At 40.1% G+C, this 27,534-nt stretch overlaps 1 protein-coding gene and 1 long non-coding RNA gene across 2 annotated transcripts in view; both read left to right on the top strand.

Moving 5' to 3' along the window:
• The window catches only part of LOC138972285 (uncharacterized), a 14,138-nt gene extending 5,080 nt beyond the window's left edge, over positions 1 to 9,058 (top strand). The window contains exons 6-10 of the mRNA XM_070344989.1: positions 4,043 to 4,396; positions 4,807 to 4,839; positions 5,410 to 5,503; positions 6,178 to 6,328; positions 7,642 to 9,058. Coding sequence (XP_070201090.1) covers positions 4,043 to 4,396; positions 4,807 to 4,839; positions 5,410 to 5,503; positions 6,178 to 6,328; positions 7,642 to 7,725 — 716 coding nt within the window. The 3' untranslated portion in view covers positions 7,726 to 9,058. The remainder of the gene's footprint in view (positions 1 to 4,042; positions 4,397 to 4,806; positions 4,840 to 5,409; positions 5,504 to 6,177; positions 6,329 to 7,641) is intronic.
• LOC138973392 (uncharacterized) overlaps positions 1 to 27,534 on the top strand; it is a 107,538-nt gene that overhangs the window by 30,545 nt on the left and 49,459 nt on the right. The gene's annotated exons all lie outside the window — the stretch shown is intronic.

Consider the following 27,534-nt stretch of genomic DNA (forward strand, 5'->3'; position numbering starts at 1 on the left):
CTTTTAGTCATTTCCGGAAATGACGGTTTTGATCAGTCATTACTGGAAATGCCTAAAATCTTTAGTCATTACCCGTAAATGACTAAAAATATGCTCTAGACATTACCAGTAATGACTGAACATGAACTAAATGTTCTGAGATGAATCCCATTATTACAAAAATTGTGAGTCTTCATAGTTTGCTCCCCCACAATCATCTAATTTTTATCCAATTATGCATGATATTGTGTTTCCATACAATATTTAACATAAGTCAATATTAAACTTAGTAATAATTCAAAAATCAAGCAAAAACACATTAAATTTATTTGGTTGTAAAGGCTATAAAACACACAGAGTGGTAGACACGAAGGTTGGACCCGTGTGTGCGAAAGCCAATTGCTATAAAACGCGCACTAAATGCGTGTACTTCTCAGATCGGCCAATAGAAATGCTATATAGAACGCACTCCCTTCGCCATAAAGCGCTCAAACCCCGAACCGCATAATCTCTCAATCTATTCGCAACTCTGATGTTAAACATTTGTCAATCTTTTATTTCAAATACACATTAGATAAAATGAACAGAAATTTGGAATAAAGAAAAGATAAAATGAACAGAAATTTAAAGAAAATGGAATTATCTCTCTCTCTGTCTTTGTCTGTGTCTCTCTCTCTGTCTGTGCCTCTCTCTCTCTCTCTTTGTCTCTCTCTCTCTGCCTGTCTGTCTGTCTCTCTGTCTCTGTCTCTCTCTCTCTCTCTCTCCCTCCCCCTGTCAATACCCCTTGCAACTAAACCGTCTTGAACACACACTTTGACGCTGTAATGACAAATACACATTCGATAAATTGAACAGAAATCTGGAGTAAAATAGAATAAATCAATGGAAAATTGAAGTAAATGACACACACACACACACACACACACACACACACACACACACATACATACACACACAAAAACACAGACACACAGACACACAGACACACACATACTGGCTGTGTTGATCTACAAACTCTTTCTGTGCTTCAGCGAGTGTGATCGTGAATCATACAGTTAACAAGAGTTCACATAATGTGTATTGGTAATCGACAGAAAGCCGAGTGAGCTAGTATTCACATTCCGCATTTTCTTGACTAGCAGTCATTTCCGGAAATGACGGTTTTGATCAGTCATTACTGGAAATGCCTAAAATCTTTAGTCATTACCCGTAAATGACTAAAAATATGCTCTAGACATTACCAGTAATGACTGAACATGACTAGCAGTCAGGCAATAAGGGTAAAAAATATTCACAAAGTTTAGTCATTTACGGGTAATGCCTAAAGATTTTAGGCAATTCCGGTAATGACTGATCAAATCAGTCATTTCCGGAAATGACTAAAACTTTTAGTCATTACCCGTAATGACTGATTTCCCGTTTTGACTGTAACATATACACACACACACGCACACACACACACACATACATACATACATACATACATACATACATACACACATACATACATACATACATACATACATACATACATACATACATACATACATGTGTATACATACATACATACATACACACACACACACACACAAGCACACACACACACATACATCACGACCCTCGTCTCGATTCCCCGTCTATGTTAAAACATTTAGTCAAAACTTGACTAAATGTCTTTCTTTATTTGGTGTTTAACGTAGTTTTCAACCACGAAGGTTATATCGCGACGGGTTGACTAAATGTAAAAATGAATATAAAAGAAAGAAGGAAACAAAAAGCCAACGATAAAAAAACATTTTGCTCAGGAAATAGCCAGACTGTCCATTGTGTGTGTATGTCCTAGTATTTGCATACTCTTCTCCCAGGGAGTTCCTCTGCAGGGATCTGTCTTGCTTTAAATTTTGTTTGTTTGTTAACGCCCAGCCGACCACGAAGAGCCATATCAGGGCGGTGCTGCTTTGACATTTAACGTGCGCCACACACAAGACAGAAGTCGCAGCACAGGCTTCATGTCTCACCCAGTCACATTATTCTGACACTGGACCAACCAGTCCTAGCACTAACCCCATAATGCCAGACGCCAGGCGGAGCAGCCACTAGATTGCCAATTTTAAAGTCTTAGGTATGACCCGGCCGGGGTTCGAACCCACGACCTCCCGATCACGGGGCGGACGCCTTACCACTAGGCCAACCGTGCCGGTTCTTGCTTTAAATTGCTTTACATGGAACAGAACATGCATTTAAAATGCACCTTCCCTTTTCCCTCTTTGCAGGGTGGGGAGATAGCTCAGCCGGTCGCGGCGCTGGTTTTGAAAACCAGTTTGTCGTTATTGAGGTGGGCTGGACCCCAACGTTTGGCGTGGGATTTATTTTCCAGGGTCAACATTATGCAGACTCTCCTCGGTGCCCAAACATCTCCGTGTGCACGCATGCGCACGATACAGATTCCATGTTTACAGCAAAAGTCCAGGGCCCATATTCAAGAAGGATTCGACAGTGGTTTTGTCGGTACGAGAAACAGAAAACTTCCGATAACCCCCTGTCGTGGAATTCATGAAGAACCGACAGCGCCTATCGTAGGCACTGTCCTACGATACAATTAGAGGTGTCTATCCATACCGATAAGCACTGTTGTCGTTACGATAACTTTGATTTCAAGACTGATTGGGGCCATCAGTTTGCAGCGTTACCGGGAAAGAAGAAATATTCTACGACAAACGATTTGGGGGGACGGGATACATGCACAAATTCATATTCCGCATGCACGATATTTTGCAGTTGACTGTTGACGGATGTGATAACTGACAACATTCAGTTTGCGAACAGAATGGGTGCCTAGCCTCTTGTCTCGCAAGTGATACTCGCGTTGCGGTTTCACGCGTCTGGTGCATATATCAAGCTGTTTGCGTGGCGCCGATTTGGGGTGAGCCAGCCGCGCAGCCATGAAAGGCCTCAACCGCTCAGCTGATGCGTCAGGCGCACGCGCAGAGCGACCGTAAACAAGGGAATCCCCCCGCTAGCTATCGGGGAGGCTGTCCGATGCCTGTGAATTCGGCAGTACGATACAAGTTGTCGGACAGAGAGCTATCAAACTTCGGGGCGCATGTCGTAGGACATGCAATCGTACAGTTTTGCATACGCGCCCAGGTCACATAAACACACGCATGTGGGAAAAAGACAAAAAACAATTGGGTAGCGCCGTATTGTATAGCAGCTCGGTTTCCCCAGTGAAAAAGCAGTCCGAGTATTGATGAGTTTAAAGGCCCAGTCTGCCTCAAATGGTTTACAGAACGATTTAAATCTTCTCACGAAAAAAGCAGTTCTAACCTTATGGAACACAACAGCATGTAATAGCATTAAATGACACAGTTCGTTTAAATGGCTATTTAGCTTGCGTAAACCACACACCAGATTTTGTGGTTTATTTTACCCCTGAGCAATCGTGAACCCGTGTGATCCACTTGTCTTTTTTCACAGTTTGTGATTTCAATGCGACTCGCTGTACCTGCAATAGCACGTTATTGTGTACCTCTGAATCTAAAATGCAACAAACGACTGCGAGTCACACAAACTTATTGGCGGCGGTTAGCTTCAAAGAAGCAAGCGCTTTGCAGAAAATTCGTCTGCTTGGCCGAGAAACACGACCTTGCGTTAACAGCTTCCGGGCTCCCTTTTTTTCAAACTTTCAAAACTTCGAATTGTACTGATCTTGTCTTGATAAAAAAATAATTCTTTTGAGATTGAAGAATGTTTGTGTAAGAAGCTGTCAATTTATTATTTAGATTTTAAAAGTTAGTTCTGGAGACAAAACGAGGCGTCCGCTTGTGGGTTAAACAATCCGTCTGGCCACGCACAAATAAATTCTTTGAAAAATGCTCGCTCTTTACGGAGGGCACCTAGGATGTTCTCAAGCGGTGAGTGTTTAAACGAAAGGGTGTTTGTACTGTGTGTCAAAGCCTGACAGTGTCTGTGACCAGAAACTGATGGTTCACGGGAAGCTGAGTGTGCTTTTAACCTCAGATGAATATACAAAATCATATTGTATCCTACATTCTTCTTTCAGAACACAGTCGTGACCCGTGTAAAGCATTTTCAATCGACGGACGGCAGGCTGTGTTAAAGAGATCTTCACAAAACCACTGGCCACAAGTATACAATTGCAAATGCACGATGACTGCAAAGAAGCCACAAGCATTCGACATTCAAGTTCTGAACCTTGAGAGCAGAGAGACGAAGGTCCGGGAAGAAGAGACAACGGTCAACTTTGTAAGAATATGGGACACGGTTGCCAATGAGTATTGGGAAGAAGGGATCCAGTTGTATCCCAGCATGCATGGGCTGGAACACGTGAGGAGCCTGGACATCCGGTTCGTCAAGAACGGCAACTCAGATGTCCTTCAAATTCTCACAATACAAGGTAAATTGATGAGTTTGTGAATTTTATTTGCCATGTTTGTTTGTTGATCTTTGGCTGTATGTTGGTTGGGGGGTTTCTTGTCTCCTTATATATTTTTTGTGTTCCCCGTTTTTTTCTCGTTTCCTTGTTTGTTCTGTTCTCTCTCTCTCTCTCACTCTCTCTCTCTCTCTCCCTCTCTCTCTCTCTCTCTCTCTTCTCTCTCTCTCTCTCTCTCTCTCTCTCTCTCCCTCTCTCTCTCTCTCTCAAATTTCGTAGTTTCTCTCATTTTCTCTTTCAGGAAACAAGTTTAATTTCAGGAACAGAGCTGGATGAGAAGGAGGGGTAGATGAATGTGACCATAAACACGTCTTTTGTGTGTATTAAGAGTGCTAATTGTTGCGTTAAAAATGATAATTATGATTTGTTTTCAGCTCCAAGCCCCTTTACTCTTCAGTGTGGTGAAGGTAAGTGAAACCAACAATCTCTTCAGCACATATCATTTGCTTCTGTTTGTCTAATTTGTAATGGTTGTGTTATTTATTGTGGTAAACTATTTGTCGTGTGATGTGTTGTGTTGCGTAAAGTAACACCAATTACAATGACAACATTAAGAGTAGCAGCAGCTGCAGCAGCAGCAATAACCAAAAACGCAACCACCGCCACCACCACCACCAACACCACGTACAACAACAACAACAACAACAACAGCAAGCAATGAGGATAAATAGCATGATCTAGTCGGGTGTTTGACTTTAATTTCAGTCTGAGGAAGAAGGCGAGTCAATAGCAGATGTAGTGATTGTATTTTTTGTCTGATCGTTCTGAAATGCAAGCAGGCAAGCGAAGCGGAAAAATAAATGATGAGTGGAGATTACTTCGTGGAGTACCGTTATACCTATTTTGATATATTAGATAACTATTGTCCGATTTCAATTGTAAAAAAAAAAATTAAAAAAAAAATAAAAAATAAAAAAATGATATCACAATTTCATTGACTTCATAATTATATTGTGAACATGTAACGTACATTTCAGTGCGGGAAGTGGAGCCGGAATCGATGGTCGGTGTAGGGATGACCATTTTCCTTCTCATCGTTCTCATCGCTGTCACGCTCTTCGTCTTCTACTGGTAGGTTGTCTCCCTGTTGCTGTGTGTGTGTGTGTGTGTGTGTGTGTGTGTGTGTACATGTGTTTGTGTGTGTATGTGAGTGTGTTTGTGTGTGTGTGTTTGTGTGTGTGTGTATGTGTATGTGTGTGTGATTGTGTTTGTGTGTGCGTCTGTGTGTGATTGTGTGTGTGTGATTTTGTTTGTGTGTGTGTGTGTGTGTGTGTGTGTGTCATAATATTTGTGTGTGTGATTGTGTGTGTGTGTGTGTCTGTGTGTATGTGTGCGTGTATGTGTGTGTGTGCGTGTGTGTGTGTGTGTATGTGTGTGTGTATGTGTGTGTGTGTGTGTGTTTATGTGAATGCTTGTGTGTGAGTGTTAATGTCTGTGTGTGTGTGTTTATGTGAATGCGTGTGTGTCAGTGTGCATGGGTTTGTGCGTGTGTGTTTGTGTGCGCGTGTGTTTGTAAAGTCTGCGTGTGTGTCCGTGCGACAATGCAGACCATTATTATAGGCTTACTGACTGCATTAAAGCCCACATCGAGTGATTTATATATGGGTCGTTTTCTCTCTGATATTTTACACCTGCTAGCTTTAAGATAAAGCATACCTTGCACTGATTTTTACATCATTCTTCTCCTTAATGTTTACGATACAGCCGCTAGTACATGTACTCTCAATTCTGTGCCTGTCTTGCAGGCAGAGACAAGACCCTCCCAGGGCAGGCTACAGTGAAGACTTTGCTCGGCCAACGTCCATGATGTCTCTCATTGACCACGGTCAGCCCGAACCCGTCGTCTTGTACCAAAACACAAGCTCCCTGGATAACACCTTTCAGCTCGAGGGTTCGGTAGGTTATTTAAACAAATATATTTTTTTTTACTCTCCCTTTTTCTCTTTCTTTGTTCTTCTTTCTTTCTCTTTTATCTTTTTACATTTTTTTTCTTTTTTTTTCTCTCTCACTTTTCTGTTGTCCGGGGTTCCTGAAGCCCATCTTTTTACTCGGGGAAAATGTTCCTTTTTTTTTCAAGGAGTTAGTGGTACAACTCCGGAACATTGTCCCAAATGAAATATCTCCGTCAAAATGGTCATTTACAAGCGAAGGAAGGTATCCTTTATATGCTTACATAGTGTAGCCTAACTTTTGTTGTTGCTCAAATGTCGTCTTGGGGGTAAAACTCCGGAACATAATTGTCCCACATGAAATATCTCCGTCAACAGTCCGCCGTGTAGTTCTGTCCCTTGATCATGGACAAACATTTTGCGGAATGAGTTAAATCTCAAAATGATAGATTTTTTTTACCGCGATTTTGTCTTAGTTTTAACATATAATAATAATAACTGGACATTTTTAAGTGCCTAACCTATGGCTCTAGGCCCTTTACAAAAGAACATATATATATATATATACAGAATAGAACAATTAAAAGTACAACCTACATAAAACAAATTAATCATACAGACACAAATCACCACATGTACTAACTGTTCACACAATAATCATATATGCAATACACACAATATAATTATATACAAACATACACAGCTAACACGTGCACTCTCAACAATCATAACAACTTTATGGGAGAGGAGTATGTGCAGAAATGGAATGAAGAAGACATTAGGCCAGGTTGGTGTAATATTCTGTGAAAAAGAAAGTTTTCAACTGTTGTTTAAAAGAGCTGAGAGAGGTGCAGTGTCTGACAGAGAAGGGAAGAGAGTTCCAGAGTGGTGGTACAGCACAACAGAAGCTTCTTGCTCCGTGCTGCTTCCTGTTGAAGCGCTCAACTTTCAGTAGCCTGGTGTCAGCGGATGATCTGAGTGTGCGTGATGGGGTGTATATGTACAGGAGTTCAGAAAGGTACTGAGGGGCACTTCCTGAGAAGACCTTGAAACACAGACAAGCGACTTTGTACTTGATACGCTGTTCCACCGGCAGCCAGTGGAGTGTGTATAGCAGGGGAGTGACATGCTGTGTTTTCTTTGACCTAAAGATGATGCGGGCTGCCATGGTTCGCTGCGTCTGCGAAGTTCCGAACCTTGCAACACTTTGTTTGAATTTAGACATTATCCTTGAACGTTATAATTAAACATAAACATTCGTTTACAATATGAAAGTTCTTCGAAGGAATACATCTGAATACTATCGATTCTTCTTTGTAGATGCCGGATCTCACCATCGACCGCAGAAGGTCACAACAGATGAGCAGACTCAGTCGCACCTACTCATCGCCAAACCTGCCTTAGAGATGATATGTGACGCAAGCATCAATGACGTTGGATCCACGTCATAGGACTCAGCAGCTCTGACGTCCACTCATCTTGATGCTGCAAGCGTTGAACTTGTCTTTTGCTAGTTAATATTTACTAACTATAATTATAGTTAAGTTTTATTATTTTTGTTTATTTTATTCTTTCGTGGTTTTTTTCGTGTTTTTTTTCCTATTTCTTTTTACCCTTATTAATGTGAAATACAGTTAGTTTGTGTGCGTGTACCATTGACATCCTATAACCACTAATCTCTCCTGTATTTTCTTCCCGTTGCCAGGGTTCCTTCCCTTTTGTCTTTCCCCTCCATCTTCTTTTCCAACCATGTCCTTGTTCGTTCCGTGTTGCTTTTGCCTTTTGTTGTCCTTTGTTTTTGTCTGTTTCCTGATGAAGCTTTCATAAGCGAACATTCGTATTTTTGTGCTGTCCTTGTATCGGTGAGTACAGAATTCTTTTGTTTTTCAATTTTGCTAGTTATCAACTTCATGCTTTGCCTTTCTGGAAAGTTGAACTTCTGACTGACGGGCGCAGTGGCGTGGTGGTAAGACGTCGGCCTCGTAATTGGGAGGTCGTGAGTTCGAATCCCGGTCGCTGCCGCCTGGTGGGTTAAGAGTGGAGATTTTTCCGATCTTCCATGTCAATTTATGTGCACACCTGCTAGTGACTTAACCCCCTTCGTGTGTACATCCATGTCAGAGTTGGGTGGGTTATAGAAACACGAAAATACCCAGCATGCCTCCCCCGAAATCGGCGTATGCTGCCTGAATGGCGGGATAAAAACGGTCATACACGCATTCTACTCGTGCTAAAAACATGAGTGAACGTGGGAGTCTAAGCCCATGAACAAAGAAGAAGAAGAAGAAGAAGAAGAAGAAGAAGAAGAAGAAGAAGAAGAAGAAGAAGAAGAAGAAGAAGAAGAAGAACTGCTGACTGGTAACAATATGACCAATAGTTAACCAGCTTCAGAATTAGTTAAGACAGTAAGTGACGCCTTAACGTGAATTTCTGGTCATCATACTTGTGTGCCGATGTTAAGCCAATATTATGTGATTGCACAATATGTATCATTCTTTGCTGATGTCTTTCTCATAGCTTTATATTTTTCTCTTCCGTGTGTTTGTTTATCTTCCTCTCTCGTTTTCAGCCTCGCCTTTTGTTGTTGTAAAATGATTGCTAGTCTCTGTCTTGTTTGCCTCTGTCTGTCTGTCTGTCTGTCTGTCTCTGCCTGCCTGTCTGTCTCTGTCTCTGTATCTGTCTGCCTGTATGTGTGTCTGTCTCTATCTCTCTGTCTGTCTGCCTGCCCCTCTCTCTCTCTCTCTCTCTCTCTCTCTCTCTCTCTCTCTCTCTCTCTCTCTCTCTCTCTCTCTCTCTCTCTCTCTCTCTCTCTCTCTCTCTCTCTCTCTCTCTCTCTCTCTCTCAGTTTCAATTGTTGTTGTAAAAGATATAATATTACGCGCATTGAAAAACTAGGCAGATGCGTTTGAGTGCAGCTCTTTGTATGCAGATCGAAACAAGTCATGTAATGTCGCATGAACTATATCACTACGTCTTGTTCGATAACAATGACATTACATTGACATTGACAATATAAGTCCGGGGAGTGTCTGGTAACAGTGTGAGGGTCACCTTAGTCACAGGCTTATAACTCAAACAGTTTTTGCTCTTTTCTAAAACGGGGTTCACCACTGGATAGATCATAAAAAACTCTTTAGGCAAATGTAAAAATATCAAAATCATGCAAAGGTGACATGCGACCCATTCCGTGGTGGAGGGTCACATATTAGAAAGATACATGTCAAGAGTGAACGACAAAGTTGTTTATATTTGACTTAGGAACTCTGAGTTTTGCTTTGTTTCTTTTAGTAGATTAAAAGCATTGGGAAATTAACAATGTTGTTTTGCTCATGTAAGTTCATGCGACTTCTTAGATATTAATGTAGACACTAGGACACTACTCTGAATCGTACATTGTTCTTCTTGTTCTGGTTTAAACACTACTCTGAATCGTATATTGTTCTTCTTGTTCTGGTTTAAACACTACTCTGAATCGTATATTGTTCTTCTTGTTCTGCTTTAAACACTACTCTGAATCGTATATTGTTCTTCTTGTTCTGCTTTAAACACTACTCTGAATCGTATATTGTTCTTCTTGGTCAGCTTTACACACTACTCTGAATCGTATATTGTTCTTCTTGGTCAGCTTTACACACTACTCTGAATCGTATATTGTTCTTCTTGTTCTGCTTTACACACTTCTCTGAATCGTATATTGTTCTTCTTGGTCAGCTTTACACACTTCTCTGAATCGTATATTGTTCTTCTTGGTCAGCTTTACACACTTCTCTGAATCGTATATTGTTCTTCTAGGTCAGCTTTACACACTACTCTGAATCGTATATTGTTCTTCTTTGTCAGCTTTACACACTACTCTGAATCGTATATTGTTCTTCTTGTTCTGCTTTACACACTTCTCTGAATCGTATATTGTTCTTCTTGGTCAGCTTTACACACTTCTCTGAATCGTATATTGTTCTTCTTGGTCAGCTTTACACACTTCTCTGAATCGTATATTGTTCTTCTTGGTCAGCTTTACACACTTCTCTGAATCGTATATTGTACTTCTTGTTCTGCTTTAAACACTACTCTGAATCGTATATTGTTCTTCTTGGTCAGCTTTACACACTTCTCTGAATCGTATATTGTTCTTCTTGTTCAGCGTTAAACACTACTCTGAATCGTATATTGTTCTTCTTGTTCTGCTTTAAACACTACTCTGAATCGTATATTGTTCTTCTTGTTCTGCTTTAAACACTACTCTGAATCGTATATTGTTCTTCTTGTTCTGCTTTAAACACTACTCTGAATCGTATATTGTTCTTCTTGTTCAGCTTTACACACTTCTCTGAATCGTATATTGTTCTTCTTGGTCAGCTTTACACACTTCTCTGAATCGTATATTGTTCTTCTTGGTCAGCTTTACACACTTCTCTGAATCGTACATTGTTCTTCTTGTTCTGGTTTAAACACTACTCTGAATCGTATATTGTTCTTCTTGTTCTGCTTTAAACACTACTCTGAATCGTATATTGTTCTTCTTGTTCTGCTTTAAACACTACTCTGAATCGTATATTGTTCTTCTTGTTCAGCTTTACACACTTCTCTGAATCGTATATTGTTCTTCTTGTTCTGCTTTAAACACTACTCTGAATCGTATATTGTTCTTCTTGTTCTGCTTTAAACACTACTCTGAATCGTATATTGTTCTTCTTGGTCAGCTTTACACACTTCTCTGAATCGTATATTGTTCTTCTTGGTCAGCTTTACACACTTCTCTGAATCGTATATTGTTCTTCTTGGTCAGCTTTACACACTTCTCTGAATCGTATATTGTTCTTCTTGTTCTGCTTTAAACACTACTCTGAATCGTATATTGTTCTTCTTGTTCTGCTTTAAACACTACTCTGAATCGTATATTGTTCTTCTTGTTCAGCGTTAAACACTACTCTGAATCGTATATTGTTCTTCTTGGTCAGCTTTACACACTTCTCTGAATCGTATATTGTTCTTCTTGTTCTGCTTTAAACACTACTCTGAATCGTATATTGTTCTTCTTGGTCAGCTTTAAACACTACTCTGAATCGTATATTGTTCTTCTTGTTCTGGTTTAAACACTACTCTGAATCGTATATTGTTCTTCTTGTTCTGCTTTAAACACTACTCTGAATCGTATATTGTTCTTCTTGTTCTGCTTTAAACACTACTCTGAATCGTATATTGTTCTTCTTGTTCTGCTTTAAACACTACTCTGAATCGTATATTGTTCTTCTTGTTCTGCTTTAAACACTACTCTGAATCGTATATTGTTCTTCTTGTTCTGCTTTACACACTACTCTGAATCGTATATTGTTCTTCTTGTTCTGCTTTAAACACTTACTCTGAATCGTATATTGTTCTTCTTGTTCAGCTTTACACACTACTCTGAATCGTATATTGTTCTTCTTGTTCTGCTTTACACACTTCTCTGAATCGTATATTGTTCTTCTTGTTCTGCTTTACACACTTACTCTGAATCGTATATTGTTCTTCTTGTTCAGCTTTACACACTTCTCTGAATCGTATATTGTTCTTCTTGGTCAGCTTTACACACTACTCTGAATCGTATATTGTTCTTCTTGTTCTGCTTTAAACACTACTCTGAATCGTATATTGTTCTTCTTGTTCTGCTTTAAACACTACTCTGAATCGTATATTGTTCTTCTTGTTCTGCTTTAAACACTACTCTGAATCGTATATTGTTCTTCTTGTTCAGCTTTAAACACTACCAAGCAGAAATTGTTCTTGTGATGATCTGTTTCTTTATTCTCGAAACGAACCGTTTTATTTTTCAATAAATCTGCACGACTGAATCAAACACGTGTTCCGTCTTGCTTTGAACTCATCTGTATCTTTCAGTCTCGAAATTATAGTAATAATGCGCGGTCGCGCGCGCGCGCGTGTGTGTGTGTGTGTGTGTGTGTGTGTGTGTGTGTGTGTGTGTGTGTGTGTGAGAGAGAGAGAGTCTGTGTGTGTGTGTGTGTGTGTGTGTGTGTGTGAGTGTGTGTGTGTGTGTGTGTGTGTGTGTGTGTGTGTGTGTGTGTGTGACATCACTTAACTGTTAATACATTTTGCTAGTCACATTTTGGCAGTGAGATCAACCAAAATAAATAAATACACCCACTGATTATTTTCTCTTTCGTATAAGATCAAACCGTTGTCATGCTTTGAATTAAGGAAAACTATCAACAACAAAAATCATTCATTTCCTTCCGTGTATCACAATTGACAGTATACAAGGTAGTCAACATGAACATACCCACACCATAGAAGAACGCAAAATGTAAAGATCAATATGCCAATGTATCTGTGCAGTGAGTGTCTGTAGATATAAATGTGCAAGACCCCTACCCCCCTCCCCCACCCCCACCCCATACCCAAACAGAGTATGTGCGTAGTGGTTTTTTTCCTTTTCGAGTATGTTAAAAGACACACACACACACACACACACACACAAGTACACACACACACACACACACACACACACAAGTACACACACACAAACACACACACACACACACAAACATACACACACACACGCACACGTACACACACACACAAACATACACACACGCGCACACGCACACACACACATACACACACACACACACACACACACACACACACACACACACACACACACACACGACTGAATCGAACCCGTGTTTTTATCTTGCTTTGGATTTATTTCAGTCTCGAAATAAGAGTAAACATGCTCGTTCGTATGTGCGTATGTGTGTGTGTGTGTGTGTGTGTGTGTGTGTGTGTGTGTGTGTGTGTGTGTGTGTGTGTGTGTGTGTGTGTGTGTGTGTGTGTGTGTGCGTGTGTGAGTGTGTGTGCGCGCGCATGTGGAAAGAACGATTTTAGGCAGAGCTGCCAATAAAGAAAGAAAACAAAGTGAAATATAAACAGCACACGGTTGTTTATTCTCTACGTAGCTACCCGAGGAGCTAATTGTTTTCAGTTAAAAACACAAACAAACAAGCAAGCAAGCAAGCAAACACACAAATAGACAAACAAACAATAGCAAGAAAACAAACAAACTATATAATTTACTACATGAGATCGATTAGTATCATATGTCTCCTTCAAGGTCACCTGCAGGTCCTAACATTTCCTTATTTCCTCTCTGTTTATATTCACTTATCATTTTCACTGACTCACTCTGAATGATGCGGAAGATTCGCAAGTCAAAGTTGTCTTTAAGTATGAGAAAATTGAACACTGAAGTGTACAGTTCAATTTGATGGTAGTATTTGTCTCCTGATCTCGTCTTAGATAAGTGTCCTGTGCGAAAAGACGCTGATAATATTCCTGATATCAGAAAATATCTGTGCTTGTCACTCACTAGTGCACGGAGCCTTCAGGGCAGGTGGTCGCGTTCGAGAGGTGGTCGCATGGACAGGTTCGATTGTATTTATACATCCGTATGTGCCTGCTATTTATTTTGTGAATCATAATACATGTATTCTAGTTTTCTTTCAAAGGCTAATGTTGAAGGATGGATGAAAATACATTGTGTCTGGACGGATAATTGTTAATTGATTACATACCCCGCAATGATGTGCTTGGCAACATCTATATACAAAAAGAGAATATATTTCAAACAGCTTTTTATTTTTTTAACTTTTTTTTTACTTTTGGGAAAACGCTTAAGCGTGCCCTTTTAATCGATAAACAATAACATTATATAACACACTTGGTATCTGTATGTTTAACTGTACATTAATCTGTGGCACAGCAAATTTAACATTTACTTTTGGCGCGAATTCTTACAATACATAAATGGACAAGAACGTATTAATCATGATCAATGCTGTTGTGTCTGCAGTGTCAAAATTTGCGACATCAACATAATCGTGTATCCACACACACACATACATACGTATATGCACATATACTTAAACATTTTTATTTACAAAATACTCAAACGTCTCAACCCTAATTTGCAATTACACATTACATTTAAATCAATAGGCTTACCATATCTAAACTTGCTGATACACATTTTTGCTATCAACAAAATATGATTTATAATTTTGTTTGTTGGGGTATGCATTCCTGGTAAATAACCAAACAATGCATTATGTTCTGTTAATATAACATTTTCTTTCGTATTAACAAAAATACATCTAATAACATGTTCCCAAAATAACTTCATTTTTCTACATTTCCAAAAAAAGTGTTCATAATAATCTATTTCGTTACAAAGACTACACAAATTAGTGTAACGCACTTGCGCTCGGAAGCGAGAGGTTGCGAGTTCGACCCTGGGTCAGGGCGTTAGCAATTTTCTCCCCCCTTTCCTAACCTAGGTGGTGGGTTCAAGTGCTAGGCTTTCGGATGAGACGAAAAACCGAGGTCCCTTCGTGTACACTACATTGGGGTGTGCACGTTAAAGATCCCACGATTGACAAAAGGGTCTTTCCTGGCAAAATTGTATAGGCATAGATAAAAATGTCCACCAAAATACCCGTGTGACTTGGAATAATAGGCCGTGAAAAGTAGGATATGCGCCGAAATGGCTGCGATCTGCTGGCCGATGTGAATGCGTGATGTATTGTGTAAAAAAAATTCCATCTCACACGGCATAAATAAATCCCTGCGCCTGGAATATGTGCGCAATATAAATTGCATAAAATAAAATAAAAAAATAAAAAAATAAAAATCCCTGCGCTTAGAACTGTACCCACGGAATACGCGCGATATAAGCCTCATATTGATTGATTGATTGATTTTCTTTCAACTTTATCTTGTGGAGTTAAAGGTTTGTGGGGTAAATATTATGTAATAATTTCCATTGAAGCAACTTTAATATTTCCTCGCTTGTACATTTAATTGCCAAGAGCCAATGTTTCTCGTCAATGGAAATATTATATTTATGTAACCAGAATTTTACAGAACAGGGTGCGCTTGCTTTTGCTTTTGTCAAAATAGCGCGGATCTGTTTGGGGGAAGTTTTTTTTAACAGGTTTTGCAGACAGGGCCCGGATTCGTCGCTCGCGTTTCCGTTGGCTGTGTCCTCTCGCAGCGCGCGCGCGCGCGCGGAGGGCCGTGTGCAAAGCATAATTCAAACAGCTTTATTTAGTTTCCAGATTACCGTTGCACCTTTAGGGAAGTGGAAGCACATAAGTATACACTTTTATATACTACAGTTGTTGAATTTATTGAGGATTGTATCTTATGAACTGTGATCATGCTTGTTTTAAGGAAGCATTCCTGTCGGCCTCATACTGTGCAAAGCAATTTTACTTGCCCTTATATGGTCTCTAAACAGGCTAGGTACGGGAAGTAATTAGCCGTGTGTATGAAGGATTTAAAACTACACATACACACAAAGCAGCACACAACTTTAAGAAAACCTACGACAGACAAGTAAGCCAGGCTCTATGTTGCTGATGTTGACATTTTTGTAATCAAAAAAGCCATGTCAATTTTCTAGCAAGACTGCCTGCTTCAGCCGTGGTAGTTCAGAAGTCGAAAAGCAGGAAACAATACTTCCTAATGTTTCAAAGTTTACATTTCGCACGCATTTCGCACGCATAACTTCGTAAATGTGTGCGATTTAGTTGTACACCATAATATTATTCATGTTGGCAGAGAGGATAAAGAGAGAGTAGGTCTTTTCGCTTAATACGTTAATGTCACTCTCATAAATGAACATAGGAAAGTCTCCATGGCAATTTCCCACATCGGTTTGTTCTGACAACTTTATTTTGCTTGAATTGTTTATGCCGCGCTAGAGCTAATCTTGTGTTTGGTTGACAAACTTGGCTGTCTTTTTAACCATTGTGTGGACTGCCATATGTTGCAGGATGGACATTTTTCAGGCTTTGCTTGTTATCAGCATCGTGGCTGGAACTAGCGAAGGTATGTTCAGTTTCGTTTTGAATCATCACCAAAACCGAAATTAACATTAGCATTACTGTATGAACATATTTAATCTATATTGACGTCGCCATCGTCATAAACGTAGCGCTTGGTGTGTGTGTGTGTGTGTGTGTGTGTGTGTGTGTGTGTGTGTGTGTGTGTGTGTGTGTGTGTGTATGTGTGTACCCCCGTTTCCACAGGTTTGGTTGCCTAAATCACCATAAGGCAACCATCCACACGTGGATGGCAACCTAAACTCTGGATGGCAACCTAATTGTGTGGATGGTCGCTTCATTTAACACCGTTAAATTGACTTTTTTGACGGAAAGAATGTCATAACAATGTTCAAAATGACATTCTTTCTGTCCTCTATAGGCGACGAAATAGGTCAAATTTTGTGCATTTTTTAGTGCAAAATTCTTCGATGCCGGAGCGAGTACTGCACCCAGTGCTGTTGTAGTGCAAGTGCACTAGAAAGGCACTCCACCCAGTGCCGCCTCTTTGGTAACCATCCACACTTTAGGTATGTGTGTGCGTGTGTGCGTGTGTGCGTGTGTGTGTGTGTGTGTGTGTGTGTGTGTGTGTGTGTGTGTGTGTTTGTTTCGTTGTTAATCTGAACTGTTGTATAACAGTAAAACCTTTACAAACAACTGTAATGTGATTTCCTTATTCAAACCAGTACACATAAAAATTTGCGGGGCGTTGAAACAATTGCACTTGTATACTTGTATTATAATATGATCTGCGCATAATTTCTTTGAGTCTTTGAAGCAGATGAGAGGGAATGGTGCAACATGTTATACATTCCTTATTCTTAATCAGGAAATAGAATGTTGTCTATATATATATTATATCTGCAACATTCCACTATATTCCATAGTGGGGTACAAAGGTCGACAGCAAAATCATCATACTGATGCACAGAAAACTACATCAATAATTTAATAGTATGTTACTGAATACTATATTAACACTTTCTACCCCCCCCCCCCCCCCCCCCCATTTTCTAGCCGAGACCAGCTGTGCTGCAGCAGGTCACTCAGAATTATAGTAACTGTATAGAACTGTGTATGCAGGCGTTAGATGGACGTTACAGGAAGCAACTGAAGCTAAAAATCTGAGCGATATATATATCCGTACCTGGTCAGATAGAGCCAAATGAGTGTGGGAGACAATGAGTTAACAAGTTCTAGTGAAACACATCCACAATGACACACAACAGCCTGTAATATTGATAACATTGCACGAAACCAAATACTGTAAAATGAGTTCTCGATAGTATGACACACATAGTGTACGTTGTATAAAATGTTCCATAGTACAAGGCTTTTCTTTGATGTATATAGTTCGACCACAGCTACCCTGCTTGCTGTCGGAGTGCAAATCTGATATCTTAACTCTCACACTGCCACACATCCAACTACACACTTCTGTTCTCGCACTCGGTCGGGGAGGAATGAAATACAACATACTCTACATGTACTAATTCCACGCTTACGTTTCTATTCTCAGCTCAGCTCGACTGCCCTTCACAGAATATATGGATCACCAAAGCAACTTACTCGGTCGTTGACCCAAACATGGGATGCGTAACGCAAAACGGGGTTTGTGAGCAGACCGTGAGTCCAGAAGATGTGCAGTATGTGTACAATCACTGTATGGCAGAACAGACGAACATGATCACGTGTACCGTGCAATCTGGGAGGAACGTGACAGCAGAAGCAGAATGCGCTATAAAAGGTAGCAATGCCGGTTGTTTTTTGCTCTTAGGCCATGGTCGTTTTATAGCAAATACACGCAAACGCAAATCAGATATTATATTGCTTTTTGAGAGCACGTGTATACGCTTTGGTTGTTGTGCTCCATTTGTAAACGCAAAAGGCATGCAACACGAATTTACTGGAAGTTAAATAACGTGGGGTATTGTTCAATACTATTTGACGAAATGAATATGATAAGATTTTAAACATACCTCGGTGTGTCCATCTACAGCACAAGAAGGGAGGATATGTTAACCCGTGACTTTAAAAATTGACAAATTAAAAATATTACGTCGATACTAAAACCGCGATTTGTATCTATGAGAGGAATGTCTTATGAATTGTATGATATTATTCTTGTGCCAAAAATTGAACATCTGGTATATGTTGTCAAGATGTAAAAATAAAAAAACACACACACCCCAAAAACAACAACAAAAAAACAACCCACCTTAGACTGATCATGACTATGTTACATTTCAGCAGTGTTTAAAATGGTGTGAATCTTTATCTTTACACAGGAAGCATTTTTGATGCATGTTTCAATGACTCGTACAACCAACGAGCTGGTGCCGCCATAGGCAGAGACTCCCAAGCTGGTTCGAGGCCTTATTACTGCGAGTGCATTATCACATCGACCACTCCACAGGATTTTGATTTTGAGGCGTTAAATTTCTTCCCGTTTCACGACAAGAGCAAGAAGGGAACGTTTCTAAAAGTGTCGAGCATAGCAACAGGTGCACACTTCGAAGAACAATTCCAGCTGTTTCCAAAACTACACAAGATGAAAGACGTATCGAGATTAGAGGTTTTGTTTGCAAAACAAAATGCAATCTTTCCGGCGCGCCAGATCCTCTCTATACAAGGTAAGGGACCGAAAGGAATTGTGTCTTATTAGACGAACAATCTAACACGCACACACACAAACAAATACAGACACACACACACACACACACCCACACCCACATACACACACACACACACACACACACACACAAACACACACACACATACAATCACACAATCAAACACACACATGCACTGAGAAACAATATTGAAACATTATTTGTTGAAAAAGTCCTCGACTTCTTCTTAGGCCAAAAAAAAAAAAAAAGGTGTGGTTACGGTAACATAGCCAAAAAAAATAGGGTAGGTAGGTAGGCAATCACTTTTTTTTTTTAAACTTTTTTTCTAATGTGTACAAATTAAACCTACCGTACTTTCCGGGTGACAAGGCGCTTTGTTATCTAAGACGCACCCCCTTCTTTTAAAAAAAAAATTGTAATCCAGTCACCCATTGGACGCAGGGGGCCAATAGGGCGCAAAAAAATGACCCAGTTTTTGCTATGAGAGGTGGTTCTCCTGTCATATCTGAGAGAGGAAACACTTCCTGCATCGGGGTCAGTGACCGGTCAGTGACCAAAGGCCTTGTGATAGCTGGGTGGCCTTGTTAAAAGACACGACCTTCTTCCCAGGGGTCAATGACCCAGTTTTTGCCATGAGAGGTGGTTCCCCTGTCATATCTGAGAGAGGAAACACTTCCTGTATCGGGGTCAGTGACCGGTCAGTGACCAAAGGCATTGTGATAGCTGGGTGGCCTTGTTAAAAGACACGACCTTCTTCCCAGGGGTCAATGACCCAGTTTTTGCCATGAGAGGTGGTTCCCCTGTCATATCTGAGAGAGGAAACACTTCCTGCATCGGGGTCAGTGACCGGTCAGTGACCGAGTTTAACAGAGTGGAAATCTGTGTGTGCGGCCAGATCAAAGGCAGGGCAGTACCTAGTAGCTGAAACATGCATTATCACAAGTTGTTTGACTGGTACTCAAGCGGTCTCTTTGATTTTTTCGTATTTCATACACGGATTAGGCGCTTCGTTATACAAGACGCAGGGGTCGAACTCGAGGAAAAAAGTCGCGCCTTATGACCCGGAAAGTACGGTACTTGACAGGGAAATAAGTGTGCGACACGGGCGCTTTCGCTTTCATTGCGTTTTTTGCACTGGTTTTTTGTTTTGTTTTTTTGTTTTGACAAATGTAATAAAAAGTTATAGGATCGGCCCCTAAAAATAGGGTAGGTCGGGTTACCGTAACCACACCTATTTTTTTTTTAGGCCTTATTCCCTCTCTGGCTCTGCGCTCTCTCTCTCTCTCTCTCTCTCTCTCTCTCTCTGTCACTGTCTCTGTCGGTCTGTTTTCTCTCTCTCTCTCTATTTATTTCTCTCTCTCTCTCTCTCTCTCTCTCTCTCTCTCTTTCTCTCTCTATTATTACGTCGAGATATAATGCCACACATACATATGTTCTTTAGTGTTTTCTTATGCGTTAATTGCCTTCACATTTGTGTTTCATCTTGTTTGACGTGTTCAATGAAATTATCAGTGTTCTATATAGTTTTGCTTGAATGCTTTCATGCTCTTTTTCGCTTTATTGTGTAAAACTCCACCAAGATAAGAAAAACACGCAAGGCTCAAATACAAATTGTTCATGCCTGGGCGGACCATAACGCCCAACAGTGCACTGGTGTTTAGTCTGTGCAATATATGTTACAGCCAACCAAGGATTTGAGCTACAGTGCAGCAAAAGAGACCCACCCCCAGATAGTAAGTGTGACATTAGGTTTGGGAAAGCTTTTTGCAACCATAATCATACTCAAACATGATGTTCAAATAAGATGTGCACGTATTTTTACATTTAGTCAAGTTTTGACTAAATGTTTTAACGTAGAGGGGGAATCGAGACGAGGGTCGTGGTGTGTGTGTGTGTGTGTGTGTGTGTGTGTGTGTCTGTCTGTCTGTGCGTATGTGTGTGTAGAGCTATTCAGACAAAACTACTGGACCGATCTTTATGAAATGTGACATGAGAGTTCCTGGGAATGATATCCCCGGACATTTTTTTCTTTTTTTCGATAAATACCTTTGATGACGTCATATCTGGCTTTTGGTAAAAGTTGAGGCGGCACTGTCACACCCTCATTTTTCAATCAAATTGATTGAAATTCTGGCCAAGTAGTCTTCGACGAAGGCCGGACTTCGGTATTGCATTTCAGCTTGGTGGCTTAAAAATTAATTAATGACTTTGGTCTTTAAAAATCTGAAAATTGTAAAAAAAATATTTGTTTATAAAACGATCCAAATTTACGTTCATCTTATTCTTCATTATTTCTTGATTCCAAAAACATATAAATCTATATATATATACGACTTGTGTCTGTGTGTCTGTGTGTCTGTGTCTTCGCGATGCACGGCCAAAGTTCTCGATGGATCTGCTTCAAATTTGGTGGGCTTATTCACAGAGACCCCGGACACAACCTGATCGATGAGATATTTCAACACGTGCTCTCAGCGCGCAGCGCTGAACCGAATTTGGTTCCACCTCAGCTACCCGGGCCCCCATACCGACACACCAAAGCCGCTACACCACATCACAACGCCAAAGTTCTCGGTGGATCTTTTTCAAATTTGGACACCGTATTCAGCTACACCCCGGACACAATATCATCGATGAGATATTTCAACACGTGCTCTCAGCGCGCAGCGCTGAACCGATTTTGGGTTTTCTGTTCATTTCACCATTCCCAGTAACTCTTCCTTATCTTCTCCATGTTTTCAGCGTTTACCTCCTTTCCTTCGTATGGTGCACTATAGTATGAGGGGGCATCTTCGGATATTCCCGGCGTTCTGTTACTATTTTTAGAAGGTCACCGCAGTGTCCAGAACGTAAATTGGACCCGTAAATTATCCTCACTGTAAAAGTGCAAAGGTCGAATCAATTTATAGCCACGCGAAAAATACACTGTCATCTATCTCTCTATATATACGGCTTCTCTGTGTTTGTGTGTGTGTGTGTGTCTCTCTCTCTCTCTCTCTCTCTATGTGGGCAACACCTGTGGATTGTTCAGTTCTGTTTGTGATGTGGTCTCGCGGCTTTTGTGTATTTGTATAAGCTCTGGCTGGCTCATTCGGGAAGCCCCATCAAAACCGATGAACACCTATAATGCATGCCCACGTGTAATAAAAAGGATTAACCGCCTAAGGGCAGAAGCTGGGAATTACCAATTTCTAGAGCTTAAATGCACCTGTCAATCCGACCTCACCATTGCTCATTTGACTTTGGAGTGTGATTTGAACTCATGCCAGTTTCGACCCCTGACTCAGTTTATAAACTCAAATAGAAATATTCTGCCAAATACCTCAAAGGAAAAATTAAGCTATCTTTTAAGTTTTAATAAAGACCTTGGGTGGCAAGGTCCCAAACTTATCGCTGGACTTATGCACACGCACCCACTTGGTCCCTGGATATGAAGAGACGTTGCTGCGGCTGACGCCATGCATTGCTTCTCATACAGCTACTATATATTTTTATCAGAACTTTTAAAAATACCATTTTATATCCAAGTATCTCTTAACACCATTTTTAATTAGATGAGCGAGAGTGTGCGGGGGGCGGGAGGGTGGTGAACTACTGTACATAATGGGAAAGTTTGTGTGCGTGCCTGTGTGTGTTCTTAATCTAAGACAAATGTCGCCAATGTTTTTACAGAGTGACGTTAAATAAACGATTTTATCTTATCTTATCATATGTGTCAGTATGTTCTGGCCTAACTTTGAGAAGCCATAACAGTTATTATAGGGCTTAGAGATAAGCTCTAAATTTCTCAATCCTCTTTGAGTGGAGTTCGCCTCCAAAGGTGATTAACACGGTTACATTCGTCGACAAGGATGGGACTCGATATGTTCAGGAATGGCATTATGGCCACTGAATCATTTTCGTGCTGTTCCCATTCCACGAATCTGGGAGGGACCTAAGCTTGGCGGGTCCATTGTTCGGACCCGGCGAAGCCGGCGTACGGCTCTAAGTACTTCTTCCCGGCGAAGCCGGCTACCCGGCGAAGCGGGTATTCATCTAGTATGTTATATTTGGATTAAAAACAAGCTCTGAAAACTAAAAAATATAATGTATGATTAAAATCAAATTTCCCAAATCGATTTAAAAACAATTTCATCTTATTCCTTGTGGGTTCCTGATTCCAAAAACATATAAATGTGATATGTTTGGATTAAAAACACGCTCAGAAAGTTAAAAAGAATAGAGATAAAGAAAAGCGTGCTATCCTTCTCAGCGCAACTACTACCCCGCTCTTCTTGTCAATTTCACTGCCTTTGCATCGAGCGGTGGACTGACGATGCTACGAGTATACGCTCTTGCTGTAAAAATGCAGTGAGTTCAGTTTCATTCTGTTAGTTCGACAGCTTGACTAAATCTTGTAATTTCGCCTTACGTGTCTTTTTTTAAGATTGAATCCCGAATGGAAGGCTAGAGGAGAGAGAGAATTGAATTTATTTGAACTTTATTTTTTGAGGGTAACAGAATAAGCAATGTAAACATGCTTTTTTTCATCCGGCCCTCGTCTATTGAGGGTACCTCGATTAATAACAAGAAGAAATAGAAGTTAAGTCAACTACAGTACAATTTACATAATTAACATGTCTAACAATCAAAAAGACATTTCAACATGCATTATGAATATCAAGCAATGATGGAATAATATATCAAATAATTATTTGTTGGTTTAAAAATGTTCTCATTGCATTATGTATGATCATGTTTCAATACAATCATAGAGTACTGATATGTTATCAGCTGCACAATAGCAGTAGTGCTTACAAGTATTGCAAGAGAAACAGCATGTAGTGTTCCTTGAATGATGTTTCATTGACTTGCATTTCAATTATATCAGGCCGTCGCGAAATAACCTTAGTGGTTGAAAACGACGTTAAACACCAAATAAAGAAAGAAAGAATTATATCAGGAATGGAGTTCCACAAAAGGGCGCCAGAATATCAGAGGCTTGACTTGTACTGAGAGAGAGAGAGAGAGAGAGAGAGAGAGAGAGAGAGAGAGAGAGAGAGAGAGAGAGAGAGAGAGAGAGAGAGAGAGAGAGACAGGTGTTGCCCACATAGAGAGAGAGCGACACACACACACACACACACAAACACAGAGAAGCCGTATATATAGAGAGATAGATGACAGTGTATTTTTCGCGTGGCTATAAATTGATTCGACCTTTGCACTTTTACAGTGAGGATAATTTACGGGTCCAATTTACGTTCTGGACACTGCGGTGACCTTCTAAAAATAGTAACAGAACGCCGGGAATATCCGAAGATGCCCCCTCATACTATAGTGCACCATACGAAGGAAGGGAGGTAAACGCTGAAAACATGGAGAAGATAAGGAAGAGTTACTGGGAATGGTGAAATGAACAGAAAACCCAAAATCGGTTCAGCGCTGCGCGCTGAGAGCACGTGTTGAAATATCTCATCGATGATATTGTGTCCGGGGTGTAGCTGAATACGGTGTCCAAATTTGAAAAAGATCCACCGAGAACTTTGGCGTTGTGATGTGGTGTAGCGGCTTTGGTGTGTCGGTATGGGGGCCCGGGTAGCTGAGGTGGAACCAAATTCGGTTCAGCGCTGCGCGCTGAGAGCACGTGTTGAAATATCGCATCGATCAGGTTGTGTCCGGGGTCTCTGTGAATAAGCCCACCAAATTTGAAGCAGATCCATCGAGAACTTTGGCCGTGCATCGCGAAGACACAGACACACAGACACAAGTCGTATATATATATAGATAGATAGAAGGAACATGGAGCACAACAAGCTAGGCTTATAAGCGTACTCTTAAAAGCAAATGAAATTTGGCGGACGATTTTAATATAACAAATTTGAAATAATGTCAAAATAATAATGGTAAATTATGGTAGACAAACATGTAACAATAAAAGGAAAAAAAACAAAGGGAAAAAAAACCAATGCTAAACTAACAACAGTACTCACACGCGCTCGCACACTCACTCGCACACACACGCACACAATGACTTCCACGTGGTAGAAAATAGAATACTACCAGAACAAGGAAATGTAAACAGTACCGCACATGGTCGTTTCAAACATGGATGAGATAAATGCATTCATTATTCAAAACGTTTGCTTAATAAGATAAGCCTGAATAACTGGTCAAATATCAATGCATTTTCGCTGTCTGACTTGTCTCTATTGCCATACAGAAAATCATCAGCGGTTAGCAAATCATAGTTGGGCAGTGTTGACAAGGTGACTTCACGTATTTGAAGAGATAAGGGTCAATGAAAAATATAGTGCTCCGCATTTTCAACAGGATAACCACAAGTGCATGACGGGTCGGGAATTAAATGTCTGTCAAATACATCACTATTTAGATTGCTGATCCTCAATCTCAGTCTGCAATGGATAATTTCTGATTTTCGATCAGATGTGTATCTATACGAGGGAACAACAGAATCATCAGAACTAATACGTTGTTTAAATAACCCAATAGAATCAAGTTGTTTTACAGTATCTGGAAGCTCATTCCACAGGAAAGTCGAAGACAGAAAAAATGACTTTTTATACAATTCAGTTCGAGAGTGGGGAGTCTGACGGTCAAGTGGTCTTCGTCTATGGTAAGGGTTCACAGAAGCAACGAGAGGAGGCAGACGTTCTAGTAAGTATGGTGGCACGCGTGCATTAACTAATTTGAAATACAAAATCAATTTGTGTCTTTTTCGCCTCTCCTTCAGTGTTGTAAATCCTGATTCATCGTACAATTTTTGGTGACTCGTGCCACGAACTGCACCTATAATGGTTCTTATGGCATCAAGATGCAAGTTTTCTAATAAAGTAGCTAATCTGTCAGAACAGTTATCCCAAATGACGTCAGAAAAATCAAAATGGGGAATAATAAAAGATTTATATTCAAGTGCCTTTCGGCTAAGGCGATACTTATAGGACCAAAAACATGAGAGAAGAACACGTACTTTAGATATAATTGACTGAACATGTGATTCCCATTTGCAGTCGCTCTGAATCAGTACACCAAGATGTTTGTGAACGTGGTTTTCTCTCAGAATTGTTCCATCAAATACAAGAGGAAGGGTTTCAGGCATTCTATTTCTAGAAAAGGTCATCAAATCTGTTTTTAAATTATTGAAATTAACTTTCCATTTTTCCGCCCAGTGTGCAATTTTGGCTAAGTCTGCATTTAAGATCTGTGTCCGCGTGTTTGCATCATTTAGAGATAAATACAAACTGGTATCATCAGCAAAAAGTTTAATGACAGATTCGATATCAATGACAATATCGTTAATGTACACAAGGAACAACAAGGGCCCCAGAACAGAACCTTGGGGAACACCTGAACAAACACGTCCGTATGTCGATTTCCTGCCTTGGATAACAACGGCTTGTAACCTGCCTGTCAAATAATCTTCAAACCATTTTAATAAAACACCTCTTATGCCTATAGCATATAATGTATGCAACAAACCCTTGTGCCACACTCTGTCGAAGGCTTTTGATATATCACAGAAAACAGCCTGAGTCGTCAACTGCTTATCTAAGGATTGACAAAAATCGTCATACATACTCAACAACTGAAAACTAGTTGAATCACCAGGAATAAACCCTGACTGAGAAACCGTTAATAAATCATTCTCTGTGAGATATCGAAAAACATGGGCTTGAACACATTTTTCCAATACTTTTCAATGCAACTGAGTAATGAAATCGGACGATAGTTACTAGTGTTCTTTTTCACCTTTCTTATAAATGGGATTCACATGAGCTACTTTCCAAATTTTCGGAAACTTTCCCTCAGCCAACGATCTCTGGAAAAGGGTTGCAAGCGGATTTGAAATAATACAAGCAGCAAGTTTAAGAAGTTTATTGTGAACCAAATCAGGACCTACTGCTTTCCTAACATCGAGGTTGTTTAGAACAGCGTACACCATTTCGGTAGTTATCACGAGAAGACTAATGGAAATACGCTCTTCTTCAATTGGTGGAACGTCATCATCACGACCTTGTATATGCGACTGTTGTAGAAATGCTTCATTAAAAACCTCGGCTTTATCCTCTGCAGAGTAATAAACAATTACATTGCTTTGAATCGGCGGAATCTCATTTGTACTCATTCCTTTCTTTTTCAAAAAAAAGAGTTAACTACCTTCCACCAGTCTTTATTGCCAAAATTATAAGGTGACAATATTCTATGTTCTAGTTCCCTAATGTGCTCTTCTTTCCTTTTTCTTATAACATCAGTCAAATTATTTCTCAACCGTCGGAAAAGAGACCAGCACCATACAGTATCCAGACGTTTGGCTAATGCGTGAATATATTGCTTTTTCCTAATCAACTTTTTGATTTCCTCGGTGATCCATACAGCATCGTGTCCGTTCATTGTCACTACCTTTACAGGCATACACTCTTTAGCTATCATCATTAACTTATCGGAAAACATTTCAGCGGCGTCATCAATGGATTCTAAATCGACTATATTATTCCAATCTACACTTTCCATATCTTGCAACAACTTGTCAACATCGATTTTGGAATAATTATATAGTGTTCGTTTGAATGAACCACCCGACGGTAAGTCATAATTCAAATATACAAAAGGACACGAGTGGTCACTGCATACAGGTGGTAGAACACCAACTCTTTTTACCAAGTTAGGACACGGAGTTAATACCAGATCAATTATAGTTGACG

The sequence above is a fragment of the Littorina saxatilis genome, linkage group LG8, assembly GCF_037325665.1.
Source record: "Littorina saxatilis isolate snail1 linkage group LG8, US_GU_Lsax_2.0, whole genome shotgun sequence".
Lineage (NCBI taxonomy): Eukaryota > Metazoa > Mollusca > Gastropoda > Littorinimorpha > Littorinidae > Littorina > Littorina saxatilis.